At 44.5% G+C, this 22,162-nt stretch overlaps 1 protein-coding gene across 8 annotated transcripts in view; it reads left to right on the top strand.

Moving 5' to 3' along the window:
- CLEC16A (C-type lectin domain containing 16A) overlaps window positions 1–22,162 on the top strand; it is a 224,021-nt gene that overhangs the window by 73,805 nt on the left and 128,054 nt on the right. For all 8 annotated transcript variants that reach the window (XM_071211365.1, XM_058286468.2, XM_058286469.2 and 5 more), the window contains exons 13-14: window positions 18,502–18,624; window positions 21,595–21,704. In XM_071211365.1, the coding sequence (XP_071067466.1) occupies window positions 18,502–18,624; window positions 21,595–21,704 (233 nt within the window). The remainder of the gene's footprint in view (window positions 1–18,501; window positions 18,625–21,594; window positions 21,705–22,162) is intronic.

Here is a 22,162-nt window from a genome sequence, read left to right as displayed (position 1 = left end):
CTGCTGAGCCTCAGGACCTGACTGTCACATGGACTTACCATCCCAGGGTCCACAGGATGGAGGAATAGAGTATAAACTAGAATGTACTTACTGATATTACACTATGGAACTATTGTCATTAGTAATGGAAGAAATTGTAGCATTGATGTAGAGAAAGTGGCCATGGTAGCTGCTGAGGGTAGGGAGAGAAAGAAGAGATATGATGTGGGGGCATTTTCAGGACTTGGAGTTGTCCTGGGTGGTACTGCAGGGACAGATGCTGGACATTGTATGTCCTGCCATGGCCCACTGGATGGACTGGGGGAGAGTGTAAACTACAATGTAAACCATTATCCATGTGGTACAGCAGTGCTCCAAAATGTATTCATCAAATGCAATGAATGTCCCATGATGATGAAAGAGGTTGTTGATGTGGGAGGAGTGGGGTGAGGGGGGTGGGGGGTATTTGGGGACCTCTTATATTTTTTGAATGTTTAACATTTAAAAAAAATAAAAAGAGAAAAACAAAACAAAATGTGATTGTCAGTATAGTTGGATTAAATCCTACCATCTTGCTGTTTGTTTTCTATTTATTCCATCAGTTTTTTGTTCCCTTTTTCCTCCCTTCTTGCTTTTTTTTTGGTTTGATTAACTGAAATTTTTTTTTTATGATTCTGTTTTAACCTCCTTTATTGATTTCTTAGCCATACATTTTTTTTTCAGTGCTTGTTCTGGAATTTATAGATAGTGTATATGTATTTATAGTAGATTGTGATAAAAATATACATACATATATATATACACATACTTGTATATTTTTAATGTGTCACAAGCTATTATCCCACTTCCTATATGGTATAAGAAGCTTTTGTACTACTGGTGTCAATCATTTTACTTCTGTGTTTGCTATAACTCCAGAATACAATTTCTGTTTTGTTTTGTTTTGCTTTAAACATTTACCTTTTCAAGGTATTTTTAATATAATAAAAACAATCTTTTATATTTATCCACATATTTGCCATATCTGGTCATTCCTTCTTTTTTTATGGATTCAGAATCCCAGCTAGTATCATTTTCATTCTGCCTGGGGTTTCCTTTAACATTTCTTGTAGTAGAGGTCTGCTGCTGGTGAATTCCCTCCGCTTTTCTCAGGGCTCTCCAGTGAAATTGAATATTTGCACACACACACTCCCAAATATATGTGTATATAAATGCACACATATATATGTATTTTATGCACACAAAAATTCTATGTATTTTAATATATGTATTTACATTATATATTAAAATGTATTTCATATATTATAAAATATTAAAATATAAAGTATTTATGTATATTTAACATATATATTAGATCTTATACATGTACAAAATACATATACATAATTTTAATATAATTTCCCCCCCTTGTGGTTTTTTTTTTTTTTTTTGCTAGCTGTCTGCTCTCTGTGTCCATTAGCTGTGTGTTCTTCTGTGTCTGTATTTATTTTTATTTACTCCCCCCTTCTTGCGGCTTGCTTGTTGTCTGCTCTCTGTGTCCATTCACTGCATGCGCTTCTGTGTTTTTTGCTTGTCTCCCTTTTTTGTTGTTGCATCACCTTGTTTATTTGTTTGTTTGTTTTTTAAAGATTTATTTGTTTATTTCTCTCCCCTTCCCCTCCACCCCAGTTGTCTGTTCTCTGTGTCTATTTTGCTGCTTGTTCTTCTTTGTCCGCTTCTGTTGTCAGCGGCACAGGAATCTGTGTTTCTTTTTGTTGCATCATTTTGTTGTGTCAGCTCTCTGTGTGTGCGGTGCCATTCCTGGGCAGGCTGAACTTTCTTTCACGCTGGGCGGCTCTCCTTATGGGGCGCACTCCTTGCACGTGGGGCTCCTCTATGCGGGGACACCCCTGTGTGGCACGGCACCCCTTGCGCACATTAGCGCGGCGCGTGGGCCAGCTCCACACGGGTCAACCCAGGGTTTGAACCGCGGACCTCCCATGTGGTAGATGGACGCCCTAACCACTGGGCCAAGTCCACTTCCACGTCACCTTGTTGAGTTGGCACTCCACGGCGCTTGTGGGCCAGTGGCTCTCCGCAGCATGCAGGTGGGTCTGCCTTCACAAGGAGGCCCTGGTAGATGGGAGCCCAACTGATTGAGCCACAGCTCCTTCCCAATATAATTTTTAAAGAGATTTATTATAAGGAATTGGCTCACATGACTGTGAGGGCAGGCAAGTCTGAATTTCATAAGCTGGAAACTGCACTATTTCTGAAAAGGGAGTGCATGTAGCACAGTGGTTGAGTGCCTACTTTCCATATGTAAGGTCCTGGGTTCAATCCCCGGTACCTACTTTAAAAAAAAAAAAAAAAGGTGATTCTGAAGTTAGAAGTTAGAATGTGGATTTCCAAGGGGAAAGCTGGCTTTTGGAAGTTGAGGCAGAAATTCTGATTCCTGAAATCCTCAGTTCTGGCTTTTAAGGCCTTCAACTGATTAGATAAAGAGACTCTCTACATTGCTGAGCAGTCTCCTATCTTCATTATAGATGCAATCAGCTGATCATATCCATCTATGAAATATCCTCACAGTAACATTCAGGCCCATGCTTGCTTAAGCAAACAAATGGACAGCATAACCTAGCCACACTGACACATGAAATTAACCAACATAACATGTCTGAAAAGTATTCAGTTGTAAATACACATAACAGAATTAATTTACTATCGTAACCATTTTTAAGTGTTCAATTCAGTCAAATTTAGTTCATCAACAATGCTTGTAACCATTACCATTGTCTAGTTCCAAAACTTTTTCATCACCCATTAAGCAGTCACTCACCATACTCTCTGTTTTAGTTTGCTAAGCTGCTAAAGGCAATGTACCAGAAATGGGTTGGCTTTTACAGTGGGGATTTATTAACTTACTAAGCTTACAGTTCTGAGGTTGTCAAAATGTCCAAATCAAGGCTTCATCAGAAGATACTTTCCTCCCCACAGACCAGTTCCCAGTGATCCTGGACTCTTCTGTCATGTGACACACATAACGGCATCTGCTGATCTCCCTCTTCCAGGATTCATTGCTTCAGCTTCTGGTTTCCTCTGGATTTCTCTTTGTTGCTATGGCCTTCTCTCTCTCAGCTCCTATGTCTGTCTTTCTCACCTTCTTTGGGTTTCTCTCTCTATTAATCCCATTATAAAGAACTCCAGTAAGAGGATTAAGACCTACCCTGGGTCACACTTTACAGAAGTAATCTAATCAAAGACCCTTATTAATAAAAAGGTCCCATCTATAGTAGGTTAACACCCACAGAAATGGTTTAGCTCTAAGAACATAGTTTTTCTGAGGTTTATAAGTACCTCAAACTACCATACCTTCTTTCCCCCAGCCCCTGGAAACCACTTATCTGCTTTCTGTCTAATGAATTTGCCTGTTCTGGATATTTCATATAAGTGGAATCATAGAATATGTGGCCTCTTGTGTCTGGCTTCTGTAACTTAGCATAATTTTTTCAAGGTTTATTCATGATGTAGCAGGTATCACTATTACCCATTCATCCATTGATGGGCATGTTGATTGTTTCTACCTCTGAGCTACTGTGAGTAGAGCTACTATGAATCTTCCTGTACAAATTTATGTTTGATTACCTGTTTTCAATTAATTTGAATCTGTATCTGGGAATGGAATTACTGGGTTATATGCTAAGTGTAACTTATTTAAGATATGCCAGACTGTTTTCTATACCTATGTACCGTTTTACTTTTCCATCAGCTATGTATGAGGCTTTCCATTTCTCCACATCTTTGCCAACGCTTATTTTTCTTTTTTCTTTTTTAAAAAATATTTTGGCCATACTAATAGGAGTAAAGCTGTATCTTGTGGTTTTGATTGACATTTTTCTTTTCTCTAATGATGTAGAGCATCTTTTCATGTGCTTGTTAGCCATTTGCATATCTTTTTAGGAGAAATGTCTGTTCAAATCTTTCCCCAGTTTTTAATTGGGTTGTTTGTCTTCTTGCTGCTGAGTTGGAAGACTCCTTTATACTCTGGATAGTAGACCCTTACTCAGATCAACCTTTGATGCACAAAAGGTTTTTTAAAATTTTGATAAGGTCCAATTTATCTAGTTTTTCTTTGTTTGCTTGTGCTTTTGGTATAATATTTAGGTAGCTATTGCCAAACCCAAAGTCTTGAAATGTCCCATATTTTCATTTCTTTTCTAAGAATTTTATAGTTTTAAGTCTTAAATTTAGGTCTTTAATCCATTTTGAGTTAATTTTTATATATGGTGAAAGGTATTAGTTCAACTTCATTTTTTTTTCAAGATTTATTTTTTATTTATTTCTCTTCCCTTCCCCACCCCACCCTAGTTGTCTGCTGTGTCCATTCGCTGCGTGTTCTTCTGTGTCCGCCTGTATTCTTGTCAGTGGCACCAGAATCTGTGTCTCTCTTTGTTGCATCGTCTTGCTGCGTCAGCTCTCCGTGTGTGTGGCGCCATTCCTGGGCAGGCTGCACTTTCTGTTGCGCTGGGCGGCTCTCCTTACGGGGCGCACTCCTTGCGTGTGGGGCTCCCCTACGCAGGGGATACCCCTGTGTGGCACGGCACTCCTTGCGTGCATCAGCACTGTGCATGGGCCCGCTCATCACATGGGTTAGGAGGCCCTGGGTTTGAACCTTGGACCTCCCATGTGGTAGGTGGATGCCCTATCCATTGGGCCAAATCCGATTCCCCAACTTCATTCTTTTGACATGTGACTATCCAGTTGTCTCAGCACCATTTTTGAAGAGAATATTCCTTCCCCACAGTGGTCTTGACACACTTGTTGAAAATCAGAAAAAAAAATTTTAATGTAAAAGGAAAAAAAAAGAAAATCAGCCCGTAGAGATATGTGTTTATTTCTAAAGCCTTAATTTTACTGTGTTGCTAGAACTATCATTATACCAGTACCACACCTTTGATTACTGTTGTTGGTAGTAAGTTTTGGGATTGGAAAGTGTGAGCCCTCCAACTTTGTTCTTCATTTTCAAAATTGATTTGGCTATTTGGGGTCCATTACAATCCCAAATAAATTTCAGTATCAGCATTTCCATTTCTACCAAAAAGACCACTAGGATATTGATAAGGATTGCATTGAATCTGTACATTGTTGTGGGAAATATTGCCATTTTAACAAAAAAAAAACTTACTTTTTGCACCAGTAGCTTGTTCATTTGACTTTTGCTGTTTTCGAGAACTTTGCAGCAGCTCCTCATCCTGATAGAATTCCAAGTTAGGCGAAACCAAGGGATGCCCCTCGTGGTAGTCCTTTGGGAAATCCCAGTTGGGTCAAAGCAGCCAAACACAGTTGCTTGGGAACAAGGCGGGCTCTGGACCTAGGTGCCCCCACCAGGAAAGGGGGCTGCTGTCTTCAGCACTATCTCTGGGGGGTGGGGGGGCGGACACGGACTTGGGGAAGGGAAATCGCCACCTCTGTTTTGGTGATTTTTCTCCTGGCTAAGCGTTCCCTGGGCTGCTGTAAGCCTTTGACTATGTTCCACGGTTCAGATAATGTCGATTCTGACGGTTTTGTCAATTTTTTCAGTGTTTCTGGGGAGGGACAGCCGTCAAAGGTCCCAACTCCCCCATTTTTGCTGACATTCTCCCCTCCTTTCATTTATCTTTTTCCAACTTCTTATTGTGAAATAATTTCAAGCTTACAGGACAGTTGCAAAAGTTATAAAAATACATAGGGAACGCCAACATAAACCACACACACCCACACACACACAAAGATACACAAATCCACCAGTTCAAACAGTTTGACACATTTTCCTTATTGTTCTATCCATCTGTATCTCTCTCTCTCCCTCTCTGTCTTTCTATTTTCTGAACATTTAAGAATTGATGGTGTATATAATGCTCTTGAACACATAATACTTCCCACGTACAGTTCCTAAAAACAAGGATATTCATTTACATAACCACCTTAAATACAGCTATCAAGTTCAAGAAATTTAACATAGATAATAAAGCTTTCAGTCCATATTCTAATTTTTTCATATCTGCCAATAATATCCTTTTGACTCTTTTCTCCTCCATTATTAGATCCTGTGTAAGAATTGTCTCTGTATGTGCTCTTACTTTTTTTTAAATTGTGGAAACACAATATAAACTTTCCCATCTCAGTCACTCCCAAGCATACCATTTAGTGGGATTAAATACATTCACAATGTCCTGCTGCCCTTGTCACCACCTGTTACCAGAACTTTCTCATTACCCCAAACAGAAACCCCACACCCACTTCCCACTAATTCCCCATTCCCTCTGCCTCACACCTCTGGTAATCTGTATTCTCCTTTCTGTTTCTATGAGTTTATATATACAAGCTATTTCATATAAGTGAAATCATACATTATCTGTCACACATAATCTGTGTAATCATACATTATCATATGTTATCTGTGTTTGACTTATTCACTCAACATGATGTGTTCAAGATTCGTCCACATAGTGACAAGTATTGGAATTTCATTGCTTTTGAAGGCTAAGTAATATTCCAATCAGTGTATGTATGTGCCTAATTTTGTTGACCTGTTAATCTATTGCTCGTCATTTGGCTTATTTCTCCCTTTTGGCTATTGTGAATAATGTTACTGTGGACATTGGAGTACAGATATCTATTTGGGTTCCTGCTCTCAATTCTTTTGAGTATATACCTGGACATGGAATTGCCAGGTCATTTGGTAGTTCTTTTTAACCTTTAGAGGAACTGCCAAGCTGTTTTCCATAGCAGCCGCACCATTTTACATCCCCTGCTCTCCGGCAGTGTACAGGGTTCCTATTTCTCCTCATCCTTGTCAGCACTTATTTTTCATTTTTAAATAATAGCCATTTTAGTGAGTATGAAGTGATATCTCTTTGTAGTTTTGATTTACATGTCTCTAATGCCTAAGGATGTTGAGCATCTTTTCAGGTGCTTTTTTGCTATTTATATTTCTTGTTTGGAGGGATGTCTATTCAAGTCCTTTGTCCATTTTTAAATTTGGTTGTGTGTCCTTTTGTTGTTGAGTTGTCAGAGTTCTTTATATAATCTGGATATGGATTTTAAACCCTTATCAGAGATATGGTTCCTAAATATTGTCTCTCATTCTTTTGGCTGACTTTTCACTTTCTTGATAATGTCCGTTGATGTACAAAAGCTTTCAATTTCAGTGAGGTCCAGTTTATTTTTTCTATATATATATGGAGTATATATGAAATATATATGGAATATACAATATACTTTACATTGGATAAAGTGTTTTATCAGATATGTGTTATGCAAATGTCTCCTCCCATTCTGTGGGTTATCTTTTTCACTTTCTTAATGATGTTCTTTGAAGCACAGTTTTTAATTTTGATTAAGTCCAGTTTATTTTTCCTTTTCCTACTTGTGCTTTTGACGTCTTATCTAAGAAAGCATTGCCTAACCTGGTGTGGTGGTTTGAAGCTGAATGTACCCAGAAAAAAACATGTTCTTAAATCTAATTCATTCCTGTGGGTGTAAACCCCTTGAAAGTAGGACCTATTGATGAGGCTGCTTCAGTTACTGTGTGGCCCACCTCATTCAGGATGGGTTTTTTGTTTGTTTTTAGAGAAGTTGTGAGCTTACAAAACAATTGTGCATAATGTGCAGAATTCCCATACACAGGATGGGTCTTAATCCTATCACTGGAATCTTTCATAAGAGAGTGAAATTCAGACAAAGAGAGAGAAAGACACGGAAGCAAGGAGCTGGGAGCAGTAAAACCCCGCAGAGAAAGACGGGACAGACCAGCAGATGCTCCCTGTACCTTACCTTGTTGCAGAGGAGCCCAGGATCACTGGCAGCAGTCTTCAGGAAGAAAGCAGTGCCTCAGTGATGCCTTGATTTGGACATTCTCCTGGACTTGAACCATGAGCAAATGAATTCTCATTGTTTAAGCCACATCATTCAGGTCTTTTGCTTTGAGCAGCCTAGAAAACTAAAATACAAGTTCAGGACTTACCCCACTCAGCTAACATGGAGGTGAAGAAGGTCAACCACCACACCAGGGAGCCAAGAGTGCCTACAACTGAAAGCAGGAGGATTGCATCCAGCATCCATGTGGAATCTAAGCCCCCTCTTGTTACAGATGTGGAGTGGACACCACCATTCCAAGGTCCACAGGATGGAGGAATAGAGTATGGATTAAAGTAGACTTACTGATATTCTATTCATGAACTTTTGTGATTAGTAATCAAAGAAAATGTGGCATTGGTGTGGAGAAGGTGACCATGGTGGCTGCTGGAGGTAGGGAATGGGAGGAAGAGATGAGATGTGGAGGCATTTTTGGGACTTGGAGTTGTCCTGGGTGATGTTGTAGGGACAGTTACTGGACATTGTATGTCCTCCCATGGCCCACTGGATGGAATGTGGGAGAGTGTGGGCTCTGATGTGGACCATTGACCATGAGGTGCAGCGGTGCTCTGAGATGTATTCACCAAATGCAATGAATGTCTCATGATGATGGAGGAGATTGTTGTTATGGGGGGAGGAGTGGGTTGAGGGGGGTGGGGGGTATATGGGGACCTCATATTTTTTGAATGTAATATTAAAAAAATAAAGACAAAAAAGAACCCACTATACTAAAAGAAAAAAAGAAACAAGTTCATAAAGATTTACCTGTATGTTTTCTTCTAAGGTAATTCTAATTTTCACTCTTTCATATAGATCTCTGATTTTTAGGTATGGTATGAGATAGGGATCCAACTTAATTCTTTTGCAATTTGTCTTTATTTTTTTAAATCAATTTTATTGATGCAGGCTGTCTTTTGATGAGCACAGGTTTTTAATTTTGATGATGTGTTTGTGGCCTGCCATACCTCTTTTTCTCTACATGTTTTCTCTCCCATTCTGGACTGCCAGGCTTCTGAAGTCAAATCCTGTGCCTTTCCTGCTACCCTCTGCCATGCTCTGGCACTCACTTAGCACTGGTCAAGTTTGCTGACTAAGAGAGACTGCTTGGCGGCAGCTCCTCAGTGCTGCTATCTGTGTCAGAGACTCGGCAGGCAAGGTGCTGGCAGGGAGGTGGTGATTCCGGCTCTGGCCTAAGGGGCAGGGTACATGGGCACACTCTTTATCCTCTGGGTGGCTGGCCCTTCATTCCTGCAGTGGGCAGGTGGGAATTCCTGGCTTGCATTCATGAGTGCAGTGCTCCACTGTCCTGTGGCATGGCTTTGTCCAAGGATGACTCTCCCAACCCCTTTACTGGAGGATTTCCAGTAAAAGACTAGAACTGTGTATCTGGGGGGATTTAATTCCTTCTTCCATTTCCTGCTAATACTATTCATTCATTTATTCATTCAGCCTTCCAACAAATATTTTTGAAGTCCCTATTAGATGCCAGGTCTTGTGATTAACTTTGGGAATACCATGATAAGCTAAACAAATAAAGTGCCTGTTTTCATGGAGCCTGCATTGCACTAGAGCAGACTGACAATAAACTAGTAAACCAAGGAGGAAGATAATTCCACAGAGTGGTAAAAACAAAGCTGGGAGTGTGACAGGGAAGATCGGGAGCCCAAAGGATAGGAACTAGCACGAAGGCTGGGGGTGGAGGAGGAAACAAGCCTGGGGGTTCCAGGAGCAGCGGGGCTGGCGTGGGGCAAAGCGAAGGCGGGGAGGTAGGTGGGAATGCACTGTGTGGAGCGCCTCAACTGCAAGGAGCAGTGTACTCCTGTGCAGTCGGATGCTTCGGAGGTCGCTCAAGCAGCAAGGTGTCACATCATCTACATGGCCTGTGTGTCTTTGCCTTCTTTTTAACGTGACCATATGTTTTGTCCAAAATTGTTTTTGGTTCCAAAAGATCATGATCTGGTAAATCATGATGAACTGACTCATTTTTCAACAAGTGTGTGTGAAGTGGAGGCTGTGAGCCAGACGGTGTGCTCAACATGGGGACCTTGGCCCCAGAGAGCACACAGTCTGCTCAAGAAGACCTGCAGGGGCAGTCCCGCCTGGTGGACCCTTGGACTGAGGGGCGAAGGAGCAGGGAAAGAAGTGAACAGAGGGCTGACTGGCAGAGGCAGTGATGCATCTGCAGAGTTGCCCTCATCCATCAGGGCGGGTGGGCAGTGTGCCCCTGGTGGGCAGGGAGCTCGGAGAGATGGGTGGCTGGAGCCTGCTGCCGTGGGTGGGTGGCAGGCAGCTCATGAACAGCATCCTGCAACCCGTGTGTGGGCTGCTGAAGGACATTTAAGTCAGGAAGCGATCTGCTCTGCTTAGCATGAGCTAGATCCCTCGGAGGGGGTTTGCTTGTAGCTCCCTCAGGAGCCAGGAGTGAAGGAAAGATGTGGGCGGCATTTAGGAGGAAACACTGAGAGGATTTGTCATCACTCAACAAATATCTGCTGAGCACTTGCTCTGTGTGATGCAAATAAATGAGAAGATGCGTGGTGATTGTGAGAAGCTATAGAATGAAGTAAACTGGGTGAAGTGATAAGGAGTTACTACTCGTAGTAGTTGCAGGGCTTACTACCTAAGGTCAGGGAAGGCCTCTTTAAAAAAAGGGATATCAGAGCTGAGGCCTGAAGAGTGGGAAGGAGCAACCCTGCAGAATGCTGCAGCAGGAGTGGGCCAGGCAACATGTACAGCACGTGCAAAGGCCCTGAGGCAGGAAAAGAGCTTACGGATTTGAGGAGCAGAAAGCAGACCTAGATCAGGTTGACCAGGTGCACAAGGGCGAGATCGTGAAGCATCTTGAAGGTCATGAAAAGGAGTTTCAATTTTGTTTCAAACAAAAGTAGGAAACCACTGAAGGATATTTAAGTATAAAAGTGATATGATCAGATGGATGTTTTTAAAGACACTCTGGCTACTGGATGGAGAGTGGATTGATAGGGGTGGGAGGTGAGTTGCAAGAGTACTTGGGAGACCGGTTAGGGAGTTGTTGCAGTAGTTCAAGCGAGAGATAGTGTGGGTTGGATTAGGGTGTTGGCTGTGGAGCCAAAGAAAACTGGAAGGATTTGCTATGTATTTTGCAGCTAGAGCCAGGATGTGCTGATGGATTGGCTGTGGCTGAGTGAAAGGGAGAGTCAAAGCTGACTCCTGTGCTTTGGCTTGAGCAGCTGTGTGGCGCTAGTCACTGAGATGAGGAAGACCGTGAAAGGAGCAGGGCTGGAGGGGCTGGGGGCAGAATTCTGGTTGGTTTGGATGGGAGGGGCCCCAAGGGAGGGGTTTGGGTGGTGTCTAGGCTCCTGGCTGTCCCCACTGTGTGGGTAGCAGTGCCATTTCCAGGATCAGCGAGTAGCAGACATGGGGCAGGTTTGGAGAGGAAACTGGAGAGTTCGAGTTTGGCACCCTGAATCCAAGGTGCCTGGGGGTCCCCAAGGGAAGCTGCCACCTGCTTGCTGCTGCGGTCCTGGCCTGTGGGTACAGAGTCTTCCTGCATTTGATGTTATTTTGTGTCTTGATTTGTTCTTGGTTTGGGTTTTGTTGTTGTTAGGCAGTAGGCCGTTAGCCGTTTTTAACCCTCAGCCTCTCTATTCCAGATCCTTACCCCCCAAGCAGGCCCCCTAATGAAATGGTCTCTTTCTGATAGATTTTTCATCCTAAGACAATTTAAATATAAAGGCAATGTTAATAAAAACCAAATGTTAGCTCAGGCCTTCCAGTAAATCATAATAGATTAGATGCTGCACCAAAATGAATATCCCACAATGGAAAGGGTTGAACGCTTGGAGAGAACTCAATCATAGTGATTCAGTTGGGCCACATAATGAATTCTGGTTCGCATCTCTAATAGGAAATGCAGCCTTCTGTGCTTTGTCAGATCTGCCGGGCCCTAGTCCAATGGGGCTAGGGGTATGCAGCTTTTGTATTTTTGAAGGGCCCCACTCCACCCACTCTTCGGCTGGAACTCCCTCCATTTGTCATTGTTTGCCCAAGAGGACTCTCCGGCCTTTTGTTTCTTGTTTTGCTAAGAAGTTACTGGAACATGGATGAGAGGTATGGGAAAGGTTAAAAGGTAATAGGATAAAGGGAGACTTTAGTTGTGCAGAGAGCTGGCAAAGCATCATTTTGGAGCTTGGCTAACACATAATCAGAACTGGAAACGAATTGGAAATCAGCCCAACATCTGGTTAGCTTTCGAAATAGTTGGTCTATAGCTTTGGAAACAAAAATGGCTATGCTTGTGTGACAGCAGCCAAGGAGACCTTACGTGGTCAAAAGAAAAAGAAGAATTCAAACATTATTTACCTAGTGTTATTAGATCTCTTTATCCAGGTTTGTCCATCTAATTCTTTTCATATAGCTTTAATCTGGTCTTTTCTACCCATAACTTGAATGCAGGCAGTGGTAATAGGGGAAGGGTCAGAAATCAGCACTTAGAGAGAAGCTTAGTAACTAGTTACTGACACTGTGGAGCCCCACCCTTCTCTTCTATTTTGAGTTATCTGAATCAGTTCGTTGGGAGTTCCACTGACCAAACCCCCACCCTACCCCAGTCCTCAGCCATGTGGTTGAAGGATGGAGGGGGGGTGCCCGTTCTGACTCATTGGACAGGGCAGGATCTGACCCTGGTGGGAAGGGAACAAGGAAGCATGTGGTCTGCTGGAAGTCCAGAAGTGCTTGTGTGTCTTCCCCGGGCCATGTGAAGTGCATCAGGGTTTCTTTGGAATTTGTCTGTCACCAGGCACTTAAGAGTTGAAGTAAATAGGACAAAATATTATCCACAGTGTTTATTTCAGTCAGAGGAAAATACCCATTGCGTTTGCAGCTGAACCTGCCTTGTGGTACTGAGAGCACAGTGTGTGTGTGCATGCCCACGTGTGTGTGATGTCTTCACCTTTCACGTGCCTGTCTCTGCCATGCCATGAAATCGACATTCATTCAGAACTCTTGGCCACCGTTTTGTTTTAGGCAGGTGGTTTAAACTCAAACCAAATGCTTCCCCACAAATTAAATGCCTTCCTAATAATGGTGATAATGATGGTGATGATGATATAATGCTTGTCATAGAAAATAAAAATTAGAATAAGATTTTTTTCCACTTGCCTATGATTTATACCACCTTAAAACAACCAACTGCTAACAATTTTCTTGTATTTCTTTCCATCCTCTTTTTTTTGTGTGTATCTTGATCTTGTTTAGTTTGCAAAGAGCCATTTTAATACTATATTTAAAAATATTTTTATTGTAGTATTTATACCTGAGCATACTTAAGCAATAAGTGTCTACTAAAAGTTGTAAATTAAAAAAAAAAACAACATGCATAACATGATACAAGGGTCCCATATATCACCCCTCCACCAACACCTTGCGTTGTTGTGAAACATTTGTTACAAACTATGCAAGATCATCCTCAAAATACTACTAATAATTATAGGTCATATCTTCTTAAATTTGGTGTGTTTTTCCCCCAACCCACCCTATTATTTTTTTAAATATGTTTTTATTACAGAGGTTGTGAACTTATAAAACAATCATTATATGTGTAGAATTCCATACAATACCCCTTCACCAACACACCACACCGTGGTGGAATATTTGTTACAGATTATGAAATATTATCAGTCTGTTGCCACTAACCATGGTCCAAAGTGTACATTTGGCACACTTTTTCCATACCCCTCCATTGTCAACACAGTACATCTTTGGCATTGGTGCAAGAATATTACAGTATTGCTATTAACCACAGTCCATAGGTCACACCAGTTGTATTTTTCCTATCTTTCCAGCCTCTTTTATGTGTGGATGGTAGTTGAGTTGTCCTGCATGGTTCCCATATTGTAGCTTCTATTTTGTATGTGTTTTTTCCCTAATGATGAGATATATCTGATCCCCCTACCACACACACACACTTTTTTTTGTAGTGAGTTAAATTTGTCAAAATGAGATGCTTCTTTAAACATTATTTAATTCAGCAAACATTTATGCATGGTCGTCTTTGTGCCAAGAGCAGTGCTGGATAATGTAGTACACATAATTTGGGCAGGCAGAGGAAAACACAGGAATTAGCAAGCAAGGATAATGGGATATGGCCTGGAGGGTTAAAGTGTGTTACCTCAGGCAAGCTTCTTAAGTTCTTTGAGCCATAGTTTCTTCATCTATGACCCTACATAATGTTGTAAGGGTCAAATGAAATACTACTTTCAATCTGCCTGGCTCTTGACCATTAATTCTGTGCTTACTACAGGAAGGAAATCTTATATGTTCTTAGCAGAATCCCCCTTTCCTGAGCCCCCTAGACATATCCTGTCCTTACCCCAAGAGACCTGTTTTTTATTGTGTTTGTGTTTAGGACTGAGTCATGTCACCAGTGAAAGGTATGTTCAGATCCCAGTCCCGGTCCTGTGAGTGTGAGCCCATTTGCAAATAGGTCTTTGAATATGTTCTTTTTTTTTTTTTTTCAGATTTATTTATTTATTTTTATTTATTTCTCTCCCCTTCCCCACCCGCCCACCCTATTTGTCTGCTCTCTGTGTCCATTCGCTGCGTTTTCTTCTGTGTCCACCTGCATTCTTGTCAGCGGCACCCAGAGTCTGTGTCTCTTTTTGTTGCATCACACCCCTCCCCCCTGTTGTCTGCTCTCTGTGTCCGTTCACTGTGTGTTCTTCTGTGTCCACCTGCATTCTTGTCAGCGGCACCCGGTGAACGTGTTCTTAGTTAAGGTATGGCCCAAACCAAGTGAGGGTGGTCCTTAATCCAGTATGGTTGAAGTCCTTATAAACAAAATTGGACAGGGAAGAAGGAACTTCGGGAAGCAGCCAGAAGCTGGAAGTTAACAGAACCTGGAAGAGAAAAAAGACACCGCCATGTTCATTTTCCCATTAGAGAAAAGCCAAGGAACCCCAAAGATGGCCGGCCGGCCAGAAGATATTAACTCCAGCAGAAAGGCTGCCTTCTAGCCTCTGAAACCATGAGCAGATAAATTTATATTGTTAAGCCAGCCCATTTATGGTATTTGTTTTAGCAAAAAAAAAAACAAATTGTTTTTGAGTGAGGACTTTGGTAAATGATGAGGCCTGCTTGAGAAATACTTGATGGTCACAAACTGCAGTATAAGGTGACTAGACTCAGAGAAACGTATGGAGCCTTTGAATTGCTGCACAAGCCCTGGAAGCCAAGGGCCAGAGCATAATAATTCAGAATAACGGGGTTGTAGAGGCTGTGGTGGGAGAAACAGAGGCAGGGGAGAGGAAACGAGGGACTGGCCCAGTAGGAACTTTGGGGAAAGACCAGAGATGTTCACAGGGTTCTTTGCAGAGTTCTGCCAGGTGTGAATGGAATCAGCTCTGCTCTCTGTGCCCATGCTGGTGGTAAAGTCCACTTTATATGGGACTACATTGCAACACTGGGTGTGTTGGGGAGAGTGTTCCAGAACTATGGCAATCACCTTGAGTGGGGCCAAGGGAAGGAGGCCGCTCCAGAGTTTGGCCAGAGCACAACCAGATCATGTCACTTGTGCTAGCTACCTCTCAGTGGGTCCCTACCACCCTCTAGTGATCCTGGGGCTGAGCCTGCCTGTCCCTTCCCTACCCCTACATCTGCCTCATCTCTTCTGCCCCAAACCCCCTCAGTCCAGCTCAAGGCAAATTCCTGCTCATCCTTCAGAATCTAGCCTGAGCACTTGTCCCCTGAGAATGAGCCCAAGCACCCACCTGGGGGCCCTCAAATACCGCATCATGCCTTCTTTGGGCCTCCTTTGACCCTTTCTATAGCTTGGTTTTGTTTTTTGTTAGGCTGTTTTTATTTTTTGTTCAGACATTCTTTCTTTTCTCTTGTAGCACAAACAATACATAAATACATTAAGCCATGCTAACAGTAAAAATTCCATCAGTGTGTGATAACAATAGGTAGTAATAGTTATTGAACCATGGCTACGTGCTTTTCCTCATTTTGATATTTACAACCGGATGGGTAGTTCTCATAATTATTCCTCTTTTACTGATAAGGAGACTGATGTTCAGAGAGGTTAAGTCTCAAACTTATTCTCCCCCAGCAGCCAGGCCTCCTGTTCCTCCCACACCCTGGTGCTCTCCCGCTCATCGCTGCATGGGGGAGGTATCCTGAAGACCATGAGCCTGAGGGCTTGGAGGAGGCCTTGGTGGGGCCACTGTGGTCAGCCCAAAAGGGCTATTGCTTGACCGTCAGCTCATGTGTGACCTACTCACTGCCTGCTACCTATGTGGGTGGTGCTACCCCTCCCTGCCGTGGATGCCACCTACCTTTGGAATCACTCTCATTTTAGTTAGGATTCTAGATGTGTCTTGCATGCTCTGTGACCTTGGGGAAGTGACTTAGCATCTCTGGGCCCTAATTTTTCATTAGAGCAGGGGGTTGGACACAGGAATCTCTTTGGTCCTATCAAGCTCTTAGAGTGTTTCAGTGTCACGGGGTCCCTTTCCCTCACAGAAAGTGGAGCTGCCAGTTGAGGAAGGTCAGGACAACCTCGGAGGGGTTTCTCTCCCTGTCAAGAGAATGTTTGTCACAGATTCCTCATTTTTGTCAAATTCTAAGGAGGAGGGGCAGTCATCTGAAGCAGACAGAACTTTCCATGAAAATGCAGGAACTGGTCTGAGTTTGTATCTTGCCTGGGTTTCATGGGTCACCACCACATTCCAGAGGAAGCTAGCAGTTGGGCTCTTTCCACGTCCTCTCTGAAGGGCAGTGACTGATGCTGAGACCAGAAGGTTGGGCGACGCATTGGGGAGACAGAGGAGCTGTTTTCCCCCCAGAACGGCTGCCTGACAGTTCACTAAAGCCAGAAATAAAAGGAAAGAGAGATGTTAGCATGCATTGACATCCCTGGAAAAATCGAATGCCAAAAAAATTTCAGTTGATATTCTTCATGCCACTTAATAAACCAGGATGCTTCAGAGTTTCGACATTAAGAATCAAAGTGAGATACAGATCCCCAAATTAAATTTTCATTACGGTCGTATTTTTTGACAAAGCCACATCTGTGGGACATGAGAGAGAGAACAACCCGACTCAAGGCCTCAGGCCATCCCTCACCCTTGTCATCTCCTTGGCTAGACTTAGCCTCTTGTTCAGAGCTGGAAGGAATTCAGTAAAGCAAGATATATTGTTATGGTTTATTACGTCAGCATGTGTGTGCCGGACTTACTTAAATCCAGACAATCAGCTCTTCAATGCTATCCTCCACTGTTTTGTCAAAGTTCTAAATGAAGTGCCGTCTGTGCTTAGAGCCGTATTTCAAGAGTTCCGAGAAGTGCCACCTTCCCCCCTTTTGTAGAATAACAGGAAAAGACGTGCTCCAAGCACAAACAATTCGTTCAGTTCTCAAAGTGTGGATCAAGCAAAATGTTTGTTTCTACAAGTATATTTTTCAAGAGCCGTGTTAGTTGCGAGGATAAGGAGTTGGAACAGCCTCTTATCCGGTGCCTCGGCTGTTTTAGTAGCCCTGGCAGGTCTTCTGTCTTCCCACTCAGAATCTTCTTTAGGAAGGATGATCCATGTTCTGTGGTTGGAGACCTTGCCCCACCTTATCTCTCCACCCATCTTGCCTTTTGCCTTTTAAAGGCTGTTCCTTGAGTTTTCACTGGAGGAAAAGACTTCTTGCCACATAATGATACCTCCAATTGCTTGGTTTCACTGTATTTGTATATTATACCTTTCCTCTCCTATCTTATCTCTCCACCCATCTTGTCTTTTGCCTTTTAAATGTTGTTACTTAACTTTTCAGTGGAGGAAAAAATGACTCCTTGCCACATGATATCTCCAATTTTTTGGTTTCACTCTATTTGTATATTAACCCCATTCCATCTGTCATAAAGGTTTAACTCAGTCTCTTTCTGCTAAAGCCACACCCTCAGGGGCAGGGGTGCTCTCTCCTCACTGAATCCCCAGGGCCCCTCAGTGCCTGCTCCTTCCTTCGTATGTGTGCAGTGGCGGGTCAGTTCTTGGCACTTGGTGTGAAGAACTTGGGGGTGTGATTGTCAAGTACAACTGTAGTTTCCATTATGCGTGGGCGGTGGTTCTCTAGCTCTGTGTTTCCCCAGGTGTGGAATGTGTCTAACACAGGGTGGCCAGGAGGAAATGGCAGTGTGAATCACACTGTGAGAAGCTCACTTCTCTGTCCATTCCCTTTCCGTTCCTTCTTCTTGTGTCCAGGAGAACGTCACAGTTTGGGGCTAGTCTGTCCTCAACACCTTCGAAGTACCTGCCATTCTCCCTTTATAACAAAGACAAGCAGACCTAGGGCCAGTGACAGGCAGTCAGCAGTCTTTGCCTAGAATGTATAAACACTGGTTTTCTTTCTTTTTATCTGTTCTTCTTTAATTTTGTTTCTGTTGATTACTGCAGCAATGCTGACTTCACATTTACAAGTAGTGATAGAAAAATTACTTTTTAATACGTTTACAGAAGACTGTGAGGTCAGTTATAATGCAGGCAGTACCCAGCCAGTTCTGGTGGAAACCACAAAGATGGAAGCTGGGCCGCTCAAGTTGAGGGACACTGCTCTGTGGGGCCTTCCCGGGTGGGGACCTCTCTGGCTAAGGCAGCTCTGCTTACATCTTGGCCCTCTCCTCATTCCAGGCATGGATCCTGAAAAATTAGAGCGAATCCAGCTCCCAGTGCCCAATGTGGCCGAGAAGACCTCATACAACCATCCGCTGGCCGAGCGGCTCATCAGGATCATGAACAACGCTGCCCAGCCAGGTGCTCGGGGAGTGTAGGCTGTTCCCAGGGCCTGGAGTCGGCGGGTCCAGGGCGCAGGGCCCTGGTTTCTGGAATTGAACAGATCTCACCTGCTCCCTCTGCCTCAGCCTCTGCCACGACACATCCATGTCCTCTGCCACCAGTTCTCTCCTGCCCACTGCAGCCGTGTCTTCATCTCTGTGTCTTCTCCTTTTCTCCTCACCCTGTACCATGGTTTACATGCCAGAATGACTCCCCTCTTTCCACTCCTTTTTCTTGATACCCAACCCTCTTTCCCACTTTGCCCATGTCTGCGGCCTCCCGCCTAGGCGGCCCTGGGCCACTGGAGTGAACCCGCCCAAGTCGGAGCACAGGGAGAAGGGGTAGAGGGGCTGATCTTGATTATACAAGACAGTCCCAGTGTTTGTTCTATAACCAGCCTGGTTCTGAGGTTTAGGCCAATACCAAACTGCAGCCAGGAGAGAGGGCTAGAAATAGGTGAAATGATCTAGCAGTTCTCAGCTAGGGGCACTTTTGCCCTCAGGGGACGTTAGGCAATGTCTGGAGTAATTTTGGGTCGTCATGCTGGGGAAGTGGACTCCTGGCATCTTGTGGGTAGGGGCTAGAGATGTTGCTAAACATCCAGCAATGCCCAGGGCAGCCCCCACCACAAAGGCCCAAGAGAGGCAGTGGAGGGTATGGTAAATGTGCTGTCAAGGGCCTGGCAGAGAAAGGAGCCACTGAGCTGCACAGTCAGGACCTATCCAGGGAGTGCCCAAGGCAGGTACAGGACGAATGGGGGTGGGAGGCGGGGGCTTGGGAGCTACAAGTTGTAAATGGAGATGGGAACTTCCAAAGCCAAGGGGCGTGGGTCCAGGCAGTAGCCAGAAGCACAGTGTGTCTGGGGTTAATGAATTGATGGCCCAGAAAGGAGGGTTGCATGCAGGGGCCGCGTCTGCTGAGAGGTCCTGTCCATGTGTCCCTGAAGGGTGGCCCACGGCGCGGCTGGCAGGAGCAGGGCTCAGTACTGGGGGAGGTGGGCATAGTCTGGGCATCAGAAGAGAAGCAGCAAGATTGGGCAGGAATAGCAGGGTACCTTCATTTCTGAAGAGAAGAGGTTGGGGCAGGTCAGAAGAATGTCTGGAAGCTATGTTGAAGGGTAAGGGGCTTGCTGGCCCCTCTGGTTCTCTCGAGAGATGAGGCTAGTGAGAGGAAGAGTCAGCTTCTTGGGAGGAAGTTGCAAAGGGAGAAGGGCCTTTGGTGGAAAAAACATGTTTCATTTTCCTGGAGGCAACAGCAGGTGTATTTGAAGGAAACATATGGCAGAAGAAAGTTTTCCTGCAGGGCCAGCAGTGGGAATGGTACAGGGACCAGCGGGTGTGAGGCTGTGCGCCTGAGAAACACTGGACTTGAGGGTGGGCTGTTGGGTGCTACTGGACACCAAGCAGCAACAGAGGAGCTCTGCTAGTACAGGCCGGGGTGGAGCTGGGGCAGGAAGAAGTGACTGAGCTGAGTCTAATCTCCCCCTGCCCTTCCGTGGTGGCCTCTGGATTCATCTCATGCTTATGAAAACCTATTTTGGGTGCATAGTCTATTCCTTTTTGAGCAGACAGGTCCTCTCTTCTCACATGATCCCCGCCTGATTAACAAAGTGGCAGGGAGGGGCTTTTCACAGTGGCTCACCCTGGTCGCTGGAGTTTTTAAGACCTCAGAGATGTGGCCTGGAAACTTCCTCCTCTCCTGACCCCTCCTTCAGCATCAGGATGTCTTCCCAGAAAGAAGCTCTAAAGATAAAGAAGAGTTTGCATCAGAAACTTGAGTCAGGCCATCTCAGGGATGCTTCTGCACAAGATGCCCTGGGTAGTGGGTCCGGCCCTCAGCACCTGGAGTCCACCATTGCCCAGCTGTGAGATCTTGGCCATGTCACTTCCTTTCTGTAACCCACAAGCTTTCGAGCACCCACCACAATGAGTTTTTGTAGGGATTCTTTGAAGGAATGTATAGAAAGCACCCAGCACCAGGCCAGACCCTCAGTCAGTTAGCATGTTGTTTTAGAGTAGGGTGCAGTTGACAGAAACCCAGCTCAGACTGGCTTACACAATACAAACAGGAGCAAACAAACAAAAATGTGTTGGCTGGTGTAACTGAAAAGTCTGCTGGATCTGACTTCAGGCACAGCTGCATGCAGGGGCCCCAGTAGTCAGCCCCAAAGACTGTCTTTGGTCTGTGCTACCATCTGGGTTGGCAAGACAGCTGCCAGCAGCTCCAGCCATCCCTCTTCTCTGTTGGGCTCTAGGGGAGACCTTAGGTTTGGGCAGGCTGGTTGGGAGAGAGGACTTGAAGCTGTATTTGCAGAGCACTTTCTGGAAGATTGAAAATGCTGGTGAGAGTGGGGAGGTGGCTGGTGTGGGCTCCAGCACTGTGCCACCCAGGGCCCACTGTTCCTGTCTTCCCTGGAGTCTGCCATGAGGAGAGGGTCTCTTGCTCAACAGTTCCAGCAAACTGTGAACTTGAGCCTTCCTGGCACCAATGGGCTTCTTTGCCTGTCCTCTCTCTAGTCACTGTGACCAGGGAATAGGACACCCTGACCAGCCAGGGTGATGTGGAGAAGGAGGGCCCAGTTCCAGGCAAATCACATGATCAAGAGAGGGGGCCAGTGGTTCTTCAGAAGAAAGCAGGTGCTTGTCCCTGAAAAAGGGGGAAGAGTTAAAAAATAAGGTCATCCTCTTCTTCCCGCCTCCCCTCCCCCTGTAAAGGGACTTCAGGGAGTATTTGGTGTTGGCAGATTTGATGAGAATGTTGAATTCTAACCAGGCGGGAGATGGTTCGCATGTGGGGGCCCACTCTGTGTTCCCACTGGATGTTGGGGCCTGAGAAGTTGACTGATGAGCTGACCTGCTAGACTCGAAGTGGGTAAAACAAGAGCCTTGGGTGGAAGGGCACACAGTCCTGGAACTGGCCCTCCCGGGCTGACCCCCATGTGCTCTGCAGATGGGAAGATCCGGCTGGCGACGCTGGAGCTGAGCTGCCTGCTCCTCAAGCAGCAGGTTCTGACCAGCACTGGCTGCATCATCAAGGATGTGCATCTGGCCTGCCTGGAGGTAGGGGCCTCTCTTGCCTGCCTGCCTGCCTCCCTCCCTCCTTCCTTCCTTCTGTGGGTTGGGAGAGGTGGGGGAGATCAGGAGGGAAACCACTGGCATCCAGTCCGGAGTCCCAATCCGTGGTGCCCATGGCGCCAGCTAGAAGCAGCTCCAGCTCTGCTCCACCTGCTTTCCAAGTGGGAGCATCCCTTCAGCTGGGATTTGCTTGGAAAGTCCTCTTGATTGTTGAACTTTAAAAATTTCTGTTACGATTATTTGACTTCTGTTTATCCCCAGAATTTTTTAATTTTTATTTTTGTTTTACAAAAGTTTTATGCATATGTATGCATATGTGTATATATATGTATACATGGTTCTTTTTTATTGTGGGAAAATACACAGTTTCCCCCTTATTTTCCATGTTTATTTTAGAAAATTTAGAAAATACAGAGATGCAAACTGTGATGACTACAGCTGAC

The sequence above is a fragment of the Dasypus novemcinctus genome, chromosome 23, assembly GCF_030445035.2.
Source record: "Dasypus novemcinctus isolate mDasNov1 chromosome 23, mDasNov1.1.hap2, whole genome shotgun sequence".
NCBI lineage: Eukaryota > Metazoa > Chordata > Mammalia > Cingulata > Dasypodidae > Dasypus > Dasypus novemcinctus.
The sequence above is the reverse complement of the archived record's forward strand: the minus strand, read 5'-3'. Positions and strand labels throughout refer to the sequence as shown.